The sequence below is a fragment of the Myotis lucifugus genome, unplaced genomic scaffold (assembly GCF_000147115.1).
Source record: "Myotis lucifugus unplaced genomic scaffold, Myoluc2.0 scaffold_80, whole genome shotgun sequence".
NCBI lineage: Eukaryota > Metazoa > Chordata > Mammalia > Chiroptera > Vespertilionidae > Myotis > Myotis lucifugus.
This window is the reverse complement of record NW_005871128.1, coordinates 372,700-394,189: the sequence shown is the minus strand read 5'-3', so window position 1 is coordinate 394,189 and position 21,490 is coordinate 372,700. Positions and strand designations below refer to the sequence as shown.

The 21,490-nt window shown below is 38.9% G+C and overlaps 2 protein-coding genes across 2 annotated transcripts in view; one reads left to right on the top strand and one right to left on the bottom strand.

Annotated features, from left to right (window-relative positions):
• The window catches only part of MLIP (muscular LMNA interacting protein), a 178,879-nt gene extending 169,251 nt beyond the window's left edge, over positions 1-9,628 (bottom strand). Inside the window, exons 1-2 of the mRNA XM_023755584.1 lie at positions 9,551-9,628; positions 403-463 (exon numbers count right to left, since the gene is read on the bottom strand). Of these exons, the coding sequence (XP_023611352.1) occupies positions 403-463; positions 9,551-9,628 (139 nt within the window). The remainder of the gene's footprint in view (positions 1-402; positions 464-9,550) is intronic.
• The window catches only part of LOC102441522 (phosphatidylinositol 3-kinase regulatory subunit beta-like), an 88,452-nt gene continuing 76,588 nt past the window's right edge, over positions 9,627-21,490 (top strand). The window contains 4 exon segments of the mRNA XM_023755582.1: positions 9,627-9,676; positions 9,724-9,845; positions 10,008-10,478; positions 10,481-10,860. Coding sequence (XP_023611350.1) covers positions 9,627-9,676; positions 9,724-9,845; positions 10,008-10,478; positions 10,481-10,860 — 1,023 coding nt within the window.

Here is a 21,490-nt window from a genome sequence, read left to right as displayed (position 1 = left end):
GGTAGGTCACAGAGGTGAGCACTCAACACTACTATAAAATCAATTACATTTCCCACCTATCACAGCAGGCACATACTGGAAGTCATTTATCAATAGTACTGTAAAAAGCAAAACAAACCAAAAAACCCACTTAACTTTAAACTAACAAGATAACAAACTTGGTGAAAATTTAGTTTTTTAAACTGTTAAAAAAATTTTTTGCTTTAGAAAATGTGGTTCAAAGGCCAAAGAAATGGCTGGGACAAAAAAAATTAAACTTAGTTTGGTTTAGCACAGATTAAAAATATGAATTCACAAATAGTAGCCATTTAGGGCTAGTTTATAAAAAATTTTCATTATAAATTGTGGAGTTAATATCTGATAGCAAGCCTAAAATTTGGTGATTAAATCTAAGTAAGTTACCAGTGAGCCTGGATGCATCTCCATTTAGTTGTCTCTTCTGGAGCAATTTAAAAATCACACTCTTGGAAAAATTTGAGATTCAGATTATATTCGGAATAACAGAGATTAGTAGTAGTTTTAGATGTAGTTCTGCTTCTAGACCAATAACATGATATCACCTGGGAATGTGTTAGAAATGCAAATTCTCAGTTCCCACCCAGACTTGCTAAATCAGGAACTCTGGAGGTGGGACTCAGCAATCTATGTCATAACACACTTTTAAGAAATTCTAAAATTTGAGAACCACTATTCTAGGGCCCACGGACTCAGTGTTCTGGTTTACAAGAATTGGTTAAAATATGTCCAGTTAGGATTAACCAAAGAAAAGTAAACTACAGTAATTATCAATTTATAGATAGATACTGAAAGTTTACTTGTAGACTACTTGTGTTGTTTTTCTATAAGAACATAGTAACATGTACTAAATTCTCAGAAAACTCACAAAGCCAATTTAACTTCTAAAATTGGAACTATCATGCTAAAAATACAATTTAATGGATATTAGAATGGAATGTCCTGGCAGAAGCAACTATGGAAAGCTGAAAACTGATACATGGGAGTGGTCAAGGTGATGCCGTTGTAATGAACCCAGTTATTAATAACTGGAAAGGAGCAAGGCCAAATATTATGGGCATGCCATTTGTGCAGCTTTGCCACACAGCTGCAATTTAGATGCATGCCCAGTAAAGTCTGGGTGACATAGGGAGGTGCTTGTCAATCACTCCTGGGAGTAGGTCATTGGCCAGGGTAGGCATGGCCTCTGCAAGCACGGGAAGATTTACAAAACTCAAATTCCTAAACAAAGGAGTTCTCTTTCTTGCTCACACTGACTCCTGTCCTATGGGATTCTCATGCTCCTACTCTCTTGCATTTGCTGTGGGCCATGTGGACCCCACACACAATGGACTAATGGCCTGCAACTGGCCTAATAAACAACCCAGATCCACCGTGGAACAGAAACTTTGGACACTAGCTTTGCTTCTAGCTTTACTACATCCCCAACTGCATCTTCTCCAGGCCTGGACTAAGGGAAATGGAACTTTGAAACCCAAGGATGTAATTCCATGCAAATAAAAATCATTCATCCTCCCATGAGAGTCTCAGAAATTTCTTCTTCTCAAGATATCATAAAGACCCAACCTCTAGCACCCAGTGGGGAGAGGGGCCCCCCACTTTCACTGGTGGATACTCCACTTCCACCAATACCAAGGTGTATGAGAAAGGGGCAACTTGCTACTGCAGAAAGGCACTCCAAGTCCCAATCCTTCGCCCTCCTATCCCCAGGAAAAGGATGCAGTTTAGCGGTTGAGCAAGGTCTCCAGGAGAGCAGTGACAGAGACTGAGGTCCCCTATCAGGAGAAGGGAGTGAGTGCTGAGTGCAGCCACTGGGCCTCTGATAACTGTGGCAAAGTTGAGAGAGGGATGGCAAACATCCCCAGAGATCTCAAGGCTACTGGTGTCCACCAGAAGCTGACAAAGTTACCAGCAACCCGTGAGGGGCAGGAAAAAGAGGAATGCTTGGAAAGCACCTATGGGTATCTATGGGCTGATTGTTACTCAGAGGTTTGTAAGCAGAGAAGAATGAAGTCAATCAGTCACTCACTGCACTTACATAAAATATTCAGCAAGAAGGAGAGCAAGATTACTTTTGATGACAGATTCCCACAAGACTTTGTTTCTGCTCTGCTTACGACCTCCCAGAAAGCACCACAGTGCCATTTGAAGTAAATGAAGGCATGCTTCATGAAGCAGAATCCTAGGAAACTCCAAAAAACAGTTACTAATGGACTCTACCATAAACAGTTCTTCATTTCATTTGGAATGTGGCAGAGTTTAGAAGCTGAAGCAGAAAATACAAATACTGAAATCATGGGATTTGAAGTTTAATGGGAGAGTATTTCTACTCCCAAATTACAACATACGGTTCATGAACTAAGATTTTTTTTTAAAAAAAACATATGTCCATATGAACTTTATCTACAATAATTTACCTTGGGGAGTTTATATGTCTATTTCATGTTTCTGCCATTTCACAAAATATTTTTAACTCTCTCTTGGAGTTAACTTAAAAACTAAGTTATAAAACAAGGAAACTAATTTTACTGCCTTAAAATTATACCTAAAAAAAAAAACATAAACAGGTTAACTCACCATGACTTTGACTCTAAAAATGAAATCTGCTATTGAGCCCTAACCGGTTTGGCTCAGTGGATAGAGCGTCGGCCTGCGGACTGGAGAGTCCCAGGTTCAATTCCAGTCAAGGGCATGTACCTTGATTGTGGGCACAACCCCAGTGGGGATGTGCAGGAGGCAGCTGGTCGGTGGTTCTCTCTCATCGATGTTTCTAACTCTCTATCCCTCTCCCTTCCTCTCTGTAAAAACTCAATAAAATATATTAAAAAAAAAAAGAAATCTGCTATTGAAAGAAAATTACTTATCATGAACTTAAAAGATGAGGAAAAACTGTTCCCAAGGAAGTTTCTGGAATTAGAAATAGTATGCAAATATGATTATAGTCTATGGAGGTGACAACTTTGATAGAGACAGTATTCATCATGGGAAAAATTTTACATTATGTTTTCATTGATTTATAACTAAAATTTAACATTCCCTTCAACTATAAATGTAATCAATCAACCTCTGTAGAATTAGCACTATCTGTAACTTTGATACCTATTAAAATCATAATTTTTTAAAATATTGTATTGCAGATAGAGCAAAAATTGTCACAACTTTTTAAAAAATATGTTGATGCCCCAATTTCAATATAAGTGGTTTCCCTTAAGGTGTGTATTTTAAATTATGCATGTAAAATAAAAATGCTAAAAGGGGACCATCAGCTTCCTCAAACTGACAAAAAGATGCATGGCCCAACAAGTATTAGGAATCTCTGCCTTATATAATGAGTTCATTTATCATATTTGTTTTTCTTTGTCCAGGGCAGCAAAAAATTGCAGAACATCATAATAGCTGTGGAAAGGGTTCCTTGAGGTTAAAAAATAAATTTTGCATGTAATAAATTTGACATACCAATGCCTTTTCCAGAAACAAAAGAAGCAACATGGTCCCAGAGGCACATTACATAAACTGTCATCTTGAAAATCATTAGCTGGATATACTTACTTTATCTATGTAACCAAAATGTTAACAGAGGCTCTTTGCTTAAAGCAATCTAGTTTAACAAAGTGCCATTATCTAGGATATCAATCGTAGAGAAGGTGGGGAAATCTGACATTATATCAAGCTGGGCTAGTCTCAGCATGATACTAAATACCTGGGAAAAAAATGAAGTCAAAACAACAAAAATGATGAATGAGGCATGGAGACTGACTGAGGTGAGACTGACTAAGGGGATACATTGGATTGCTGTGTCTTGGTATAACAGTCAAGCAGTTGTGCACAGACAGCAGGAATGGGCCCTCCCTCAATGCATAACACTACAGAGTCAAAGCAATCATTTGGTGTTCCCTCCAAAAGGAACAGAGAGGGGGAAAAATAAAACAAAATGAGGAACTGTATAGTGGGCACATTGCCACACAGATAAAAAAAAAATGCTTAGCAAAACAAACAAAAAGGATTATTGAATGAGCCAACACCTTGAATGCAACCACTCTGCATTTTGCCTGTATGTTTTCACAACTTTCCAAAAATTATGTTGATGAAACATGGTACCAAAGAGAAATAAGATATAGTTTAAGCTTACTTTGTAGTTTAGTCTGTTATGCTTGAAATAAAAATACTGCTGATTTGATCTTTTTTTATAAAGAACACTAGGGGCCCAGGACACGGATTTGTGCACCTTGAAAGGAACTGTGGGTGCCCTAACCGGTTTGGCTCAGTGGATAGAGCGTCGGCCTGCAGACCAAAAGGTCCCCGGTTCAATTCCAGTCAAGGGCATGTACCTTGGTTGCGGGCACATCCCCAGTAGGAGGTATGCAGGAGGCAGCTGATAGATGTTTCTCTCTCATCGATGTTTCTAACTCTCTATCCCTCTCCCTTTCTCTCTGTAAAAAAACAATAAAATATATTTTAAAAAGAAAGGAACTGTGGGCCACAAGGCTGCAGTGGGCACAGGGATGGGTCTCAGCCCATCCTCTGCACCTCCACCCAGGCCCTCCCGCTGTGACCCCTGGTCCCCTCTCTGCAGGCGAAGTCAGCAGGTGCGAGCTGCCCCGATCGCCTCTCAGGAGCAGGGGGAGGTGGAGAAGCCCTGAGGAGCAATCGGGGCTGGCAGTCGCCACTCACACCCACTGACAGTGCCAAGCAATGGGTGCTGGCACTGGGCACCAGCAGCAGGTACGAGTGGGACCAGCACCTGCAGCAGGTGTGAACGCCAGGCAGGACCATGGCGCAGGGGAGCAAAGAATTTTCAGTAACCACCAGAGGCTTGCCCAGATGACAGCAACTGGCACCCTGCCTTGGTCTGGTGCCCCTGCTCACCTGCTCCACCATCCCGCCAAGGCCTACACCCACCATGTTCTGTGCATTCCCCCTGGTGGTCAGTGCACGTCATAGCAACCAATTGTTCGGTTGTTCTGCTATTTGGTCTATTTGCATATTAGCCTTTTATTATACAGGATATTTCTTAAAATTTTGAGCATTTTATTTAATTTTGAAATTAAAAGCATAATTTTCATCATTAAGCAATTGTAAAGGTCTCCACCTGAACATGTGTATGTAAAATACACTGAGTGGCCAGATAATTATGATCGGCCAGATTATTATGACCACCCCATCAGTACAATGAAGTGAATTAGTTATGCAAATAATAATAATAATAATAAAAAAACCTTGAGAGTATTTGCTTAGGAAGTTTTCAATATTCAGTATTTTTGAAAGTGTCAATGAAGTACTGATGGGGTGGTCATAATAATCTGGCCACTCAGTGTACATTTGTTCTCTTTGTTATCTGTATACATACCAAAGAGAAAGGTTAATTCACTTTATTGGGAAGGAAAGGATAGCATTTACTGAATAATCCTGAAATTATCTCAAGAAGAAACAAACACAGGGGCAAAAATCAGGCGTATAGTTGTTCATAGGGAAAACAATAACTAATAAATAATAATAAAAGAAGAAACTCTATGCTTCACGTACTCACAACTGAAAACCTACTTTTATCCCACCCTATATATTTCCTAGTTCTAATAAATAAATAAATAAATAAATAAATAAAAAGAAGCAAACCTAAATTGTGACCTCTGAATTGCAGACTAGAGATACACGAAGATTCTTTGGACACTTGAAACACTGTTGAACGTGAAGTGACTTAGACGTGTCCTGTATTAGTCAGGGCAATCAACATTCACCGGAAAAACAAACACCACTGAAATCTCTGTAGGCGATGGTTAAAGTGTAATAGTGTCCTAGTTTCTAAGATGCTTCCCCACCTCCAACCTCCTCTCCACCCTGACTACTCTGGGCGTTGGCATGTTTCTTCATGGTCCCTTCACCTGCCAATGAATAGGAGAACACCTGACCCAGAGGATGTAACCCCAGAGATAGATGGTGGAGGACAGAAAAATAAACCTGGACGCAAATTATGGCTGCAAATTCACGAGCTGGCGAATTTATGCCAGTCAACTAATTCTTTAAGCCTCAATTATATCATGGATCAAGTAATAATTATAATATTCCCATTTCATAGAGTTGTTATGAGAGCAAAGCCAAAAACGTATTTATAAGGTTTAAGATTGCTTCTGATAGAGTGTCCCATTAATTATTTCATTAGACCATGTTCAGTATTAACAGTGGCCTTAACTGGACAAACAAGAACTTTTCTTCTGGATGTTTTAAATTTAGAAATGAATTATTGTAGCCCACCCTCCCCGTAAATGGCAAGGTTAAAGACATACTAGTAAAATTCAGGAGCCACTGATGACATGTTTCCATCCACATGACAACCCCAATATGTGATGGGAAAGAAACTGACAGGAAGAAAGAACTAGGGCTCGGTGCCCAGGGAATAACCTGGCTGCTGGAAATCCCAGCTTCAAATATTCCCGAGGGCCTATACAGCCCAGTCTCAGGTGAGATCTGGATTGTCAACTTTGGCTTGGATGTGTGAGTCAATACAATACTGTTTTGGCCTAAACTCTATACAGTTTGATTCCTTTCACTTACACCAGTCCTGTTTATTACAATGAAGATTTGGAGGTCTTATAGCACCCTGGATTTCCCGTTTCTGCCTACAATGTTCAAGGTATGGGCTATGTGCAGGACAGCTTTTACTTTGTGACTTGAATATTAAAACACAGAATTCATTTCAGGTGATTAGCACTTCAACCTAAGAAAGTCTCAAAATGTTGATTGCCTGTTTAGAAGAAGACAATAAAATTTAGCCTTAACTGAAAAAGTGATCAAATATAATTCCAGAAAGTGAATTGGAATAAGCTGATGATATTAAAAAATGGAAACTTTCATGTCTGTTTCTAAAGAATCTGCTACTTTAAGAATTCTGCAGCAGCTGTTGAAAGTTAATTAAGGTACAATTCTAAGAGAAAGAATTAAAGTGCCAATTTTACATTTCCCCTTTTGTTTTATTTCTAAACTATTTTATTGAACTTGCTGGGCATTTAACATAATGACAACTATTAAACAGTACATCAAAGTCAATTTCTTTCTTTTATCCATTTCAGCATATTTGATTAATTCGGCTACAACTGCATACTATGTGCTGAATTAATCTCAGTGTCATGCTAAAGATCAAATGCCAACTCATAAATTTTTAAATAATTTATAAGTTGTTCTCCCATTAATCTCAACCTCCCAGAAGAGATTGCGCATTGATAAATAAATGTCTTTGGTAAATTACAGTGTGTTTGCTTTCCACAAGGATGCTGGACTTTCATGAAGTTTCCCAAATATTTTCATGTGTTGATGCCACTGATAAAGGCAAGAAAGCTTATGCAATTAGTTTGAACACAAATCGCACTGGCCTGTAATGGAAATAAAAATACTCCTTAACTTCCACATTATTTCTGGATGAGACATCACTTTCTAATTAGTATTAAATTGATTTGTGGTCATGTGTTAACTCCCTTATTTGACTAAGAAGTCACTTAGGGCTGAGAGTGTAGTTTTTACTATTTGTAGCTGTAACAGCACTCCAACTCCATGCTTTAGAAATAGGAGAGGTTCCACAAAGTGTTTGCTGAAGTAATAAACCACCTGCCAAACCAATCTACTTCTCATTAAATTATAATAATATAATGCTGGGGAAAAACATCTATTGCCTTCCCTCGGTCAGTATCTCTTTAAATTCTACTTAAACTGGCCTCTCCAAGTAAGCAAGCTTTATACTGCTGTACAGCATGATCAAAATACCAGAGAAAGTCCTCTTGCCTCCAAATATTCAGAAGTTTGTGCATATGCATGCATATGCATACATACTCATACTGCTTAGAATTCTTTCTCAAATGAGGAAAGAAAAGGCCACCAGTCTCTCATGCATCAATCTGAGCTAGTCAAAGTATTTATTTCGAGCCAAATATATTACACACATTTAATGCTGACAGAAATCGAAAGCTGGCTATGTGTGTGCATATGCATGGTGATACATAAAAGTGCTTATGCCTTTGACCTGATACATAGAAATGTTTATGCCTTTGACTTAATCATCCAACTTTTGGAATTTTTTCAAAATAAATAATGTGAAAAAATGAGAAAAAGAAGTAGCAAAGACATTTATAACAGCATTTTAAGAGGAAAATATAAAAACAACCGAAGAGTCAATAATAGGAAAATTATTCAAGATTTATACAGAAGTTTGATGAATGATTCTACAGCTAAGATAAATGTAGAAAGAATACAAAAAAGTTATGTTGAGTGAACTAAATAAAATATGAAAATGATATATAGCTTTTGATTACAACTACATACAATTCCAGTTGTGTGAAAACTGGAAGAGATTACACATTTAAGGAGGAGCTAGAAAAACTGGAAGTATGCGGCCAGAGGACTGTAGGATTGTGGAGGACGCCTGGGCGCCTACCGCTAGAAAGTGAGCCTGTTGTTGCGCATGTACATAGTCAGCCCTATAGTCCTCAGTCTCGCAGTATTTGGACGTGACTTCTGGCGGGAAATTATTTCTATACAATTCCAGTTGTGTGAAAACTGGAAGAGATTACACATACAGAGTCAGAAATCCATTTCTGTCTCATTGAAAAAATTATTTAAATAAATTAAAACTATTAAATTTGCAAAAAGTTTGAGATGAGTGGTGACTAAAATGTATATTGACTAGGTAAATCAGAGTTGGCCTAGACTGCCTGTTCCAGGAAGGGTTTCAGCAGCCCCTAAGCAACAGCTGGAAACCCAAGAGAAAAGAGCACCAAAATTCAACCCAATTGTTTCAAATGCTATCTAAAATGGACCGGCCTGAAGCATCCCAGATTTCATAATCTTACTTGGACTTAATCATAAATAGCACTGGTCTATTCTTCCTTTTGGTTCCTCTAATGCCTTTATGCTATAGCTCAAGAATTTTGTGATTGCTTTTTCCTAGGGAGAAACAATGATTTAGTAAGCATTCCTCCTTTGTGCAATTCCCTGTACACATTTAGCTTCCCCTTACAATCTCTTCCAGTTTTCATACAACTGGAATCGTATATAGTTGTAATCAAAAGCTATATATCATTTTCATATTTTATTTTGTTCTCTCAGCATTTAATTAGTATTCCTCCTTTGTGAAATTCACTTTACACATCTTTAAATACGCATCTAAGTCCTCTTTTTTTAAAAAAGAGAATTTTATCTTTGATTCTTTTCAACTAGAGGTAGTTTTGATGTGATAAGAAATGATTCTTTATAATCTATCTATCTATCTATCTATCTATCTATCATCTATCTAAAGCCAACTACCGGAATGACCAGAACGACCAGAGACCAGAACACCACCACCCCTCGCCCAGGTGGCCCCGCCCCCCAGGGAGCAGTTAGGGGCACCCCTAGGCAATGTGATAGGGTGCGAGTTTGATGGGGGAAAGTCAAAGAAATAGAGGGGCAGGTCTTAAGGGTCTGCAGGGTTGGGGTGGTCGGCCTGGAGTAGGTTTGGAGTGTGCTGGGGAAGAAAGAAGAAGATCCGATTGGAAAAGGCTCAGCACAGTACCTTTCTCCTTGTGAACCAGGACGGCGCCAGCATGGACTGAATGGGCGGTTGTCTCACGAGTGTGCTTGGGACCGACATGTTCATGGCAGCGCAGCAGTACTCCCGAAACTTCACTGATTCCAAACAGTAAACAGCTATCAACGCCAAAGAACATTAAAATCCTCTCCAATTAGAGGCCCTGGACTTGCAACACAACTGAAGGAAACACCATTTAAGGAGGAGCTAGAAAAACTGGAAGTATGCGGCCAGAGGACTGTAGGATTGTGGAGGACGCCTGGGCGCCTACCGCTAGAAAGTGAGCCTGTTGTTGCGCATGTACATAGTCAGCCCTATAGTCCTCAGTCTCGCAGTATTTGGACGTGACTTCTGGCGGGAAATTATTTCTATTGAGGTTTGCTGTTCCCTTGCGGCGAGGAAGATCAGAATTAAAGGTTTCATTTGTTACCTTGGTTTGAAGCGGAGAACAAGAGCCCTGAGTACGACCAGCTCTACGAGGAGCACACACGCACCTCCTAGGAGCTGCAGATGAAGTGCACCGCCATCAAAGCCTTCAATGAAACCATCAAGATCTTCGAAGAGCAGGGCCAGACTCAAGAGAAGTGCAGCAAGGAGTACCTGGAGCGCTTCTGGCGTGAGCACAGTGAAAAAGAGATGCAGAGAATCCTGTTGAACTCAGAATGGCTCAAGTCTCACATGGCCAAGATCCATGAGAGCCGCACGAAGCTGGAACAGGAGCTTCGGACACAGGCCTTGGACAACCGGGAGATTGATAAGAGCATGAACAGCCTGAAGCCAGACCTCATGCAGCTGCACGAGATCCAGTTGGTATGGCTCACCCAGAAAGGTGCCCGGCAGAAGAAAATCACCGAGTGGTTGGGAATCAAAAATGAGCCTGAAGAGCAGTATGCACTGATGGAGGATGAGGATGACCTCCTCACCTTGAGGAACGAACCTGGTATGTGGGCAAGATCAACCGCTCGCAGGCTGAGGAAATGCTGAACGGCAGGTGGGAGGGTACCTTCCTCATCCGTGAGAGCAGCCAGCGGGGCTGCTATGCCTGCTCTGTGGTGGTGGATGGCGATACCCAGCACTGTTTCATCTACCCCACGGCCACTGGCTTGGTTTTTGCGGAGCCCTACAACCTGTATGGGTCTCTGAAGGAGCGGGTGCTGCATGACCAGCACACCTCCCTCGTGCAACACAATGATGCACTTACCCTCACACTGATACAACCCGTGCGAGCCCAGGACCCGCCCACCCACCCAACCACCCAGCCTGCTGACTCATACAGAGCAGGACTCCATCTTTCTGTCTGTCTGTCTCTCTTCTTTGTGAATCTTTCTCTGTCTCAATCTCTCTCTTGCTTTCTGAGTCTTTCTCTTCCTGTCGCTCTTTCTATCCCCATTTCTGTCCTCTCTGTCTCTCTTAGTCTCTGTACCTCTAAGTCTCTGTTAAAGGAGCTTACCTCCTCCACCCCATGCCCCCTTTCCCCATGGGCACTGCCCTCCCCTGGCTCTGGCTGCCCCCACCAGTTCCTACAGTTCCCCCAAGCTCCCCTGCCTGTACCTGCCATGTTTACAAAGGCCCCTGGGGTGCTCAGCCCCAGCCTGGTGCCCTGATTTTTAAGCCGTAGACCTGGGGTCAGGGAAGGAAGAAGGCAGAAAAGAACTTTGCTGGGACACTTCCAAGAACCTCAGCTGTGACATTTGGGGTCAGGGAGTCCCGCCCCATAGACCCAACTTCCCCTCCAAACCCTGAAGTGAGACCCGCACCGGTTACCCCCACATGGAGCTGCTGCCCAGAAGTCCTCCTCCCCCAAAAGCAAAATTATTAAAAATAACTTCAAGAGCTGGGCCCTATCTGACCCCAGGCTTCCCAGGAACTAAGGCTGCTGCAGGTACTGCTGGGCCAGCCGAGATGCACCACTGCCCACAGTACCTTCGCTCCATGCAGTTTCAAGGCTTCTCCATGTTGGGTTCTGATTTTGTTTCCTTGACTGTAAACCCATTTTCTCCTCTTTTGGGACAGGAACCCCGGTTTTCTATGCTGCCATGGACCCCCCTCCTGCCTGCCCAGCTAGGCTGGCAGGTGGGTTTTGTATGGTAGTTGATAGTGATGTGGATATAAAACATTGAACTCAAAAAAAAAAAAGGAAAATGGGATGGTGATGAATAAGAAACTTTGAAGACAGTGAAGGGCAGTTTGTCCACACTGTTGAGAGCTAAGAATTAGAGTTTAATTGGGATAGAAATGCTGCTAATAGCACCTGATGCCTGAAATCTGAGCACTCTACTTTTAGGTTTTCCAGTTCAAGTTTTTGGAGACTGCCTATTAAAACATTCCTGGTTGGAAAGTGTTTGTATAGAAACCCATAAGAATTAAGTATTTGCTGTGTTTTACCATGCTTAGCTCTCTGTAAGGAATATGGAATAATGTTAAATGCCTCATGTTCTCAAGAAGCTTGACTTTTAAAATAAAAAATAAAGAAGAAATATAAATATTAAAAATAAAGAAGAAGCTTGAGTTTTAGAGGCAAAATCAGGCAGCCAGGTGAGCAGTTGGGGGCGACCAGGCTCGCAGGTGAGTGGTTAGGAGCCAGCGGTCCCGGATTGCGAGAGGGATATCCAACTGCCTAAACCGGCAGTCAGACATCCCTCGAAAAGTCCCGGATTGCAAGAGGGTGCAGGCCGGGCTGAGGGACCCTCCACCTCACCCCCCCCCATGCATGAATTTTGTGCACTGGGCCTCTAGATTAGTTAATAACAATAACAAACACACAATGAGCATTTATTGGGCACCATTCTGGGTGTTTATCATAGACCAATTCATTTTAGCCTCACAACAATCACACTTTGCAGGTACATTTATATTCTTCAGAGACAGAAACCAAGGAACAAAGAAGTTTATTGTTCACAATTTTACTAGTTTGAGCAGAACCAGAATGTATATACCTACCATCTAAATGAAGAGCTACTCAAGAGGGGAGGGGGGCTGGGATACTGAGTGAAAAAGGTGAAGAGATTGAGAAGTACAGATTGGTAGTTACTAAATAGTCATAGGGCTGTCAAGCTCAGCATAGGAAATATAGTCAATAATATTTTAATAACTAAGTATGGTGCTAGGTGGGTACTGGAAATATTGGGTGGGAACACTTTGTAAAGTATATGATTTTCCTAACCACTATGTTGTACGCCTGAAACTAATATAAAATAATATTGAATATAAACTGTAACTGGAAAAAATAAATATAAAATAAAAAAGAATCACTCAATCACTTTTAATACTACCTCTCTTTAGCCATTACTTTTCTCCTGTTAACAATCCTGACTCTTAGCAACATGGAAACACTATATTAAAGGAGATCCCCTGATAGGCAGCTGCTTGCTAATTCCAGATTCTTCCAAAGCAGAACTCAGAAGTAATTGCAATAAGTGTATCTATACAGTTAAACTCCTTAATGCCTCAAATATTGTCAGTTGCTGAGGGTGCATTATTTGGTTTAATGTGAATCCATTCCTTTGTCTCTGGTGTTCCTGTATCCCCTCTGCCCTCAGACTTTTCCTTATTCCAAAAACTGCAGCTGACCTTAACTCATACCAGGGAGAAATGTTTACCTTGCTACCAAAATTTAGAGGCTTTTCAAAGAGACTTTGAGTCTCACGACTCTTGTATCACACACTCTTCCATACTGTGCTGATAAATTGAATACCCATACAACATTAGGATTCAATGGTGCTGAGGAACAAACCTCCAGGATGCTTTATTTTAGCCATCAGCAGCCAGCGACCTGATACTGTGAAAATCTAATGCTTCTTTCTAATGCTTTCTGATGCTTCTTTCCCCAAAATTGAATAAGTTTAAGTACAAGGAAACACTATTGGAAGTTCTTGATAAAAGAAAGTATTTAATTTAAATCTATACATGGGCTTTCTAACTCTTTGTACCAAGTAAGTTCAGCATACTAGTAGAATTCAGAAAGAACAAAATGGATTCTCTATTTTATTGCCTCAGGCAATAAAATCTGAAATAAGATTTTCTTTTTATAGACTATGAAAGCGTGCATACACACACACACACACACACACACACACACACCACTGCCCTAGTTCTGCCTTCCCCTACACATCTAATCATGTCTATTTTTAAAAAGCTTTGACTTTTTTTGGGATGAATCTATCTTGATTTCTTGAGCCATAACAATATTGACTAGGTAAATCTAAATAGTTTAAATTGCTTAATACCTATTAAATAGGTATTAATTGTATATACAGAGTTAGCACACCATAATCAAACATACCAAGGTCATAATATTTTTACCATATGCAAGATTTTTCCTGTAAATATTATAAAATAGGTATTATTCAAATGTAATTTTTTCTTCAATTATTTTTAAAAGTGCACATACACACACACACGTGTGCATACACATTGATACAGAGAGTATTAGGAGTTCTCAGGTTAAAAGAGAAACAAGGTGGGGGGGAAGGTGAAGGAACTGAGGAATCGAGGCAAAAAGAAAAATTTGACCCATTTTAATTCTGGCCCTGACCATTCATTTATTCATTCAACAAACATTTATTCAGTGGCCACTGCATGACAGGCACAAGATGTAATTTATGTTCAAAAATATATGAAGAGGCTATTTTAAACTTGACTTTTTCCCTTTTTCATTTGTTTTCCAATGGATAATTTCCTTTATCATTTTTTCCACTTTAAAAAACTGAGAAATAAATATTAAAGCCAATTCAGGATTCATAGAGGCTTAGAGCAGAATGCCTCACCTCTCTCTTCTTTCGCCTTCATCCTATGACACTCCTGAGGACCGTAAATTAAAGAGCCTCTGCTTTCAGGTTACAGAAAAGACTTCAGAAAGGTGAGCAATTGTAGACTAGGCCTAGACCATAGATCACCTTAAAGTCTAACACAGTTTTGACTTCATCATGGAGGACAACTATAAAGTTTTTAAAAAAGAAAACAGTCTGATTTATTGTAAAGAGGCTTTTAGGGCTATTCACCTGGCTGTGACACGTACAGTGTAATGGAGACATTCACAAAAGTCCCTTAAATGCTCCCAAGAAATTAGCTGTGGACAATAGATAGATTGAATTCAAACAACATTATAAAGAAAGCTTTGTCTGAACTTGACAACCGAGGGGAGTCAGGGGTAGGAAAATGGGAAAGTAAAAATTGTGATTAAGATAATAAGGGTATCATTAATAGAAAAGGAGAGTAGGAAGAACAGCCTGTTGGGGTGAACTAATACATTAGAATAGTGTTTGGGTTGGAAGTAAGGAACACGACAAAGAAGTCTAGATTTAAGTCTGATATTAGAAGTAATTTGTTCTCTGATTTGGTTAATTTGCCCCGGTCATTCAGATAGAAAGGGCTGGAATTTATGTCTCTGAATGCTATTTCCTTTTTGAATAAAAAGTGTCTAATGTAAAATCAAGTCAGTTAGAAAGGATTTAAGAACTCTCCAAAAAAATTAAATATTTTAAATATATAGAGCAAAATTTAGTACATTTCAAAGCAAAGATTTTTAAAAGACAGTAGTTTTAAAAACAGATCTAACCAACTTGCGAGAGTAATGGGATAGTAAAATCTCTAGGCAGTTCTTATACTAGGCCTAGGACTTCTAAACTAACTTTTGTCTTACTTTCATCCCTTCTAAGATTGTCCTGTATAACCCACCTGTACATAACACTCTGATCACTTCTGTTTTCCTATCTGCACTGGTAATATTATTACAATACAATTTACAATCATTTTTTATATCAATTCTCCAGTGTAAACTTTCTGAGGGCAGGGATGGTATCTTACTCATTTTTATATTCTAACTCTAGCACAATGTTTAATCCATAAAAGATCTCATTTTTTTCAATGTCATTTAACTTCAATTTGTATGTTTTGTCTCTGGAATGAAATAAATTCTACAAAGACTAGAGCCTGGTGCCTAGTACAAAGATGTGGGCACAATGAAATAATAATGACACCATTGAGTATGATGTTGGCTGAAGGTTTGTCATATATGGCCTTTATTATGTTGACGTACTTTCCTTCTATAACCATTTTATTGAGTGTTTTAATCATAAATGGATGTTGTATCTTATCAAATGCTTTTTCTACACCTATTAATAAGATCATATAATTTTTCTCTGGCCAGTATTCTCAGTGGTTAGAACATAAGCCCACAGACAGAAGGGTCATGGGTTTTATACCTGGTCAAGGCCATGTACTTGGGTTGCAAGTTCAATCCCCAGCCCAGTCCAGGTGCATGAGGGAGGCAACCAATCAAAGTTTCTCTCTCCCTCTCTCTTTCTCTCTCTCCCTCTCTCCATCTCCTTCTCCCTTCCTCTCTCTCTAAAAATCAATAAAAATATTTTTTGAAATAAAAATAAATATGTATTAGCTGAATGACTAGAGGCATAGGGAGATAGCATGGCTCAGGAAAGAATGCAAAGTGGGAGTCACATCTCACAACTGTGACCTCCACACATAATCATCAAACACATACCCAACGAACATTCTCATCCAGCTGAGGTTTGCTTCCTGTTTCTCTTACCTGGCCCTTTGGAAACACTTAAGAACATTGATTTTAACAGTGAAAGGTCAAATTGCAATACAGGTAATAACTTCTCTCCTAAGATTTCTTACATCTCGGTTGAACTTGTTAAGAAGAAAGAGTTGCTAAAATAACTATGATTCAGGAAAATGTCATTTCAGGATGCAGCGCTTTAGAACTTTGGCTAGAATGCCACATTTAAGATATAACATTGTCATCTTTTAAAAGTAGAGAAGGTAACTATAGCTTTCAGTGGCTCAAGTGGTATCTAGGCATTTCTGAGAGAATACTTAAAACTACATAAGATGTCTCCAGACACATAGCAATTTATATGTCATTTCCACTTTTACACTATCCTAATTCTCTACATTTATAGAATGTAATACTATTATACAAGAGCATTATGTTTACTCTTAAAAATCTTCCAACAAAAGTCTACGTTTTAGACAGACTTTTGGGGAAATAAATACATAACCATTATGGATGAACTAGATTTATTTCCAATCAAGGTTCAAACTATTTTGAGAACAAGGAAACATCAACCATAGAAAAGAAACTAAATTTGACCATGGAATGATTTTCTAATCAAAACCAAAGTGCATAACAGATAACAAATTTAGACACATTCTACCATTCTTTTTCTTTCTAAACAACCATTAACTACATAACCAGTCACTATAAAGAAATGCTAGACATGCCAAAATACTAACTTGTTACTTATGGTCAGCAGGATATTTAAAACAACACTCCCTGGTGAATCCAGGGTCATTCACTCATGAACATTGAAATGAGAACATTGCAGATGATTATTTCCCTCTGACACTCACATTCCAAAGTTTTTTTTTAATTGCCACCAAATTTTAATCCCTATCCTATTTTTCTTCCCTATATATTCATCTTCTTTCAATTTTGAGAATAAAGAAGAGGCATTGAAGGGAATTAGCAGTGATATTTTAACGATAATATGGCAAGACTCGTGGGAATGTCTAAGTTTTGCAAATTATCTCAACTTCAAAAAGTTCCAAGGGAGCAACATGCACAAAGGCAAATCAAAGTAACATTTTATTAATAACTGTTCAAATAGCAGATAGATTTGAGGCCTAAGTGCGATCTTTTTCTTTATCCAAAAAATAAGTAGAACCAGCACATTCAGTTGAAAGGAACATAGAAAAGAAAGGAGAAAAAGCAAGCTAGGTACCTAGAGAAAGGTGTCTGAATACACAATTCATAGCTTTGAAGATGTAAGAGTCAAAATTCTCTCTCTCTCTCTCTTCTCTCTCTCCCTCCCCACTTTGCCTCCCTGCATTAAACAAGTACATATATCAAACCTATACATCAGTTTCAAAATTATAATACATCAGTTTCAAAATTATAATATATTATTATATATTATTATTATTATTATTATATATTATTATTATTAACTTGTAGTACTTTCCTTGGTTGTTGTTGAAACCATGCAGGTTTAGCTTTAAGCTCCAATTTACTCCAGTGGAACGCGGTAAGTCAATGTCCATATAACTTTCTCTGTAGCCCCTCCTTTTTCTCCTTCTATCTGTCTTTATCCTCCCCTAGACATTTGGTTCCTACCTCAACTAATTGTGAATTACAATTATCTTTCAGCCAATATCTGATATTTGAGGGGCCAGTGTTACCAGCAACTTTTTGAGAGAGGCCTGGATAAGGAAGCTGTTTCTTTTTATTTAAACCAATGTGGCTTCAATTCCTAGTCATATATTTAGTGCTCATCAATGTCACTTTCTCAAGGAGACTGTTCCTGGCCTTTTGATCGAAATGAAATACCTCTGTGTTTTATGTTTCCCCTTTGTAATCCTAACCACATAGTTATTTGTTATTTGTAAGACTGCCTTTCTTGTTAGAATGTAAGCCCTATAAAGGCAGGCAGATGGCCACAAGCCCATACAGCACATCTGCGCTGCTTAGATAAATAAAGGTCTCCCTTCCCCCAGCCACATGTGGGCCTTCGCCAAGGATCAGGCTGACCAAGGGGAATGCTGCCTGCACTTCAGTCCACTCATGCCCTTGGCAGGAATTTGCCCAGCACACACAATGCCCTAAAGGCAGAGACCATAACTGTGTTTTTCCCATTATAATCCCAGTACCTAACAGAGTCTGGCACAAGGAAGATGCTTAGTAATTATTTAGCAAATTGAATTTTAATACTTGAAATTTTGACATTAAAAAGACCTAATTATAAAAATAGCCTTTCAATTAATATGCCCAATTTATTTCCTACATCTTTCCCTTTTTACCCCTTTTAAAACACATACACACAAACACACACATAATCTTCACACAATGTAAATTTTTGTTCCAAGTCTGTCATCCAAAATTATCTGCTTATAATAGTCTTACTACTATAATCTAGCTTTACAATGAAAGTTTCAGAGGTAAAGTAGAAAAATTATAGAAATTAACACAATGTATTATTACAAATTTTCTCCCCTGTTAATAACTATTAATATGCTTTTTAAACATTAAGTCTCTATTTTTACCTCCCTGTCCCATAGAGTTTGTAAAGTCCTCCTGTATTCTCTTGATAAAATGGGGCTCTATTTGAATGTAGAGATTGCTTTCTGTATCTTGCAATCCTTAAAGAAAAATATTTTAATGCAATCAGGGCATTGATTTTGATCAAAAATATATGTGTGGGAGATATGCATAAATGAAATTCCCAGCAATAAGTTATACACAAACAGAACAAACTGCATCAAAAAATTAAGAGACTTGCCATGGCTGGGCATGCCCAAGCAGGGGTGTTGAGCATTAGAGGGAATTGAGCAAAAGAAATTAAAAAAAAGAGAGAGAAAACTCATGGACATAGACAACAGTATAGTGATTGTGAGGGGGGTGGATGTGGAAGAGAGCATAGAGTAGATAAATGGTAATAAAAAAATTTTTATTTAAATTTTTAAAAAATGAAAAACACATCAGGTAAATCTCAATTGAAGGACATTCTACAAAATGTCTGGTCAGCACTCATCAAAACTGTCAAAGTCATCAAAAACAAGAAAAGTCAAAAAACTGTCTCAGCCAAGAAAAGCCTAAGGACATGTAATAACTACATGTAATACGGTATTCTGGACCTGATTCTGGAACAGAAGAGCATTAAGAAATAACTAGTCCATACTGCCCAAAGCAATCTATAGATTCAATGCACTCCCCATTAAAATACCAATGGCATATTTCACAGACCTAGAAAAAACTCTCCAAAAATTTGTATGGAATAAAAAAAGACCCCGAATAGCTGCAGCAATCCTGAGAAAGAACAAAGTTGGAGGATTCACAAAATCGTGCATATAAGCATAACCAATGGACACAGAGAGTAGAGGGGTGAGGGCATGTGCTTGGGGGGGGGGGACGTGGGTGGGAAGAGGTCAATGGGGGGAAAACATGTAATACTTTCAACAATAAAGAATTTAAAAATAAATAAATAAGGAAATCTGAATAAAGTATAGATATTTGTTAAATTATTTTAAAAAAGAAATGAGTTGGCATTTGTCAGAGATATCATAAAGAGATTTCTGCAGGAAGGAGGAAAGTTACTGGAGAACTATATTCTCAACTTCTCCTAAGAATACATGTTCTGCTGCCCAAAAAAAGGGAGTACTACCCCTAACCGCTATGAATACAAATTGAAAGGTATTTTATTAATTATCCTTTATGGATAGCAAATGTAATAGAATTGCTAGGAATACATTTTGTTGTGAGTTCACTGATGAAATCTCAAGGTTAGTTTGACTCACTTCTGCATCCCAAGGCTGTGCTCCTACCAGGGCTGCAGCTACTGAACCTTCCAGAGCTCAGACTCCGGAACAGACTTCAGTCTACCCAGTGGAGCAGCTCTACTGAATCATGTTTTCAGGGTTTGGGGTCAGAGCCAGCATTAAGGGCTATCTCTGCCACTAACTAGCTGTGCATGCCCTTGAGCAAGTCATTTAAATTCTCAATGCCTCATTCCCTGCTCTGGAAAATTAGGATAGAAGGAATACCAACATCATCTGGGCTATTGTGAGAAGTAAATGGGTGAATATATAGAAAGTACTTAGAATCCTGCCTGACACGGGTAAGTACCCAATAAATGTTAACCGTATGCCGTTGGGTAATTTTCTTTCTTTTCTGTGCCTTAGTTTTCTCATTTATAAAGCATGTACCAAAATAACATTCTACCTTAGAGCGGTGTGAAAACCACAGGAGAGACGTAAAAAGGCTTTGGAATATTTATCAGCTCCTATGCAAATACTAGGAGGGAAAAAAACTAATATTATGAACTTTAAGCAAATTTTTTCCTATCTCTCTTCCTTCAGTTGCAAACACTTTTTAAACTATTTTCCTATTCATTCTGTAAGAGAAATGTTTCACTAAAAAGAGCTAGGAATTTTACATCAGAGTAGACAATAGTTGTAGAAATAAAGGCATTTTTGCCTGTAAGCTTCTAGAAATGGGTTTTAGCATTTTTCTACATATAAAAGACTGGGGCATTTTTAGTATTACAGAGTGAACTAAAAATATGCTACATAAAAAATATAAAAGCATTCTTTCAGAAGCAGAACAAGTCTCTCATTCCTGAGTCTCCCACTATTTAGTTCTGCAAGTACTCCCTAGTACATCGATTCATAAAGCAGCCTATCAGAGGTGCAGGGAGCAGAATGACCTCCAACAAAAAGAAAGAGCAACGTCTTCTCAAAATGGGGGACAGAAGATAGAAGAAATGAGCAAAGCCTCTATGAATTGCTCCCAGAGGCCGGCTTGACCTTTCACGTTCAAGCTGCTGTACAGTGCGTTCCACTTCAGTTTTTCAAAGAAATTTTACAATTTCCCAAACTTGGGTAACTGAGAGCCAAAACTTAAAGATGCAAATACAAAGTGTTGCATTTAGAGCAAAGAAAGGATTGCCTATGTGCATGATGGATAAGTCAATAGTGGGTCCTTTGAATGAGGCTGAGGAAGGGGGTAGGTGGTTTACAACCATGACATGTGTCCACAGTGTGATATGCTAACAAAGTAATTAAAGAAAGTATTAAACTTAATATGTCATTGTTTTCTTATTATAAAAGTGGTATATGGCTGTTGTAGAAAAGCTTGAAAATAATGAAATACATATTTTTTAAATATTTATATATAACTAGAGGCCTAGTGCACGAAATTCGTGCATCGGAGGGGCGTCCCTCAGTCTGGCCTGTACCCTCCCCAATCCAGGACCCCTCGGGGGATGTCCGACTGCTAGTTTAGGCCTGATCCCACAGTCAAATCCCTCTCACAATCCAGGACCACTGGCTCCTAACCACTCACCTGCCTGCCTGACTAATCGCCCCTAACCACCTCTACCTTCCAGCCTGATGCACCTAACTGCTCCC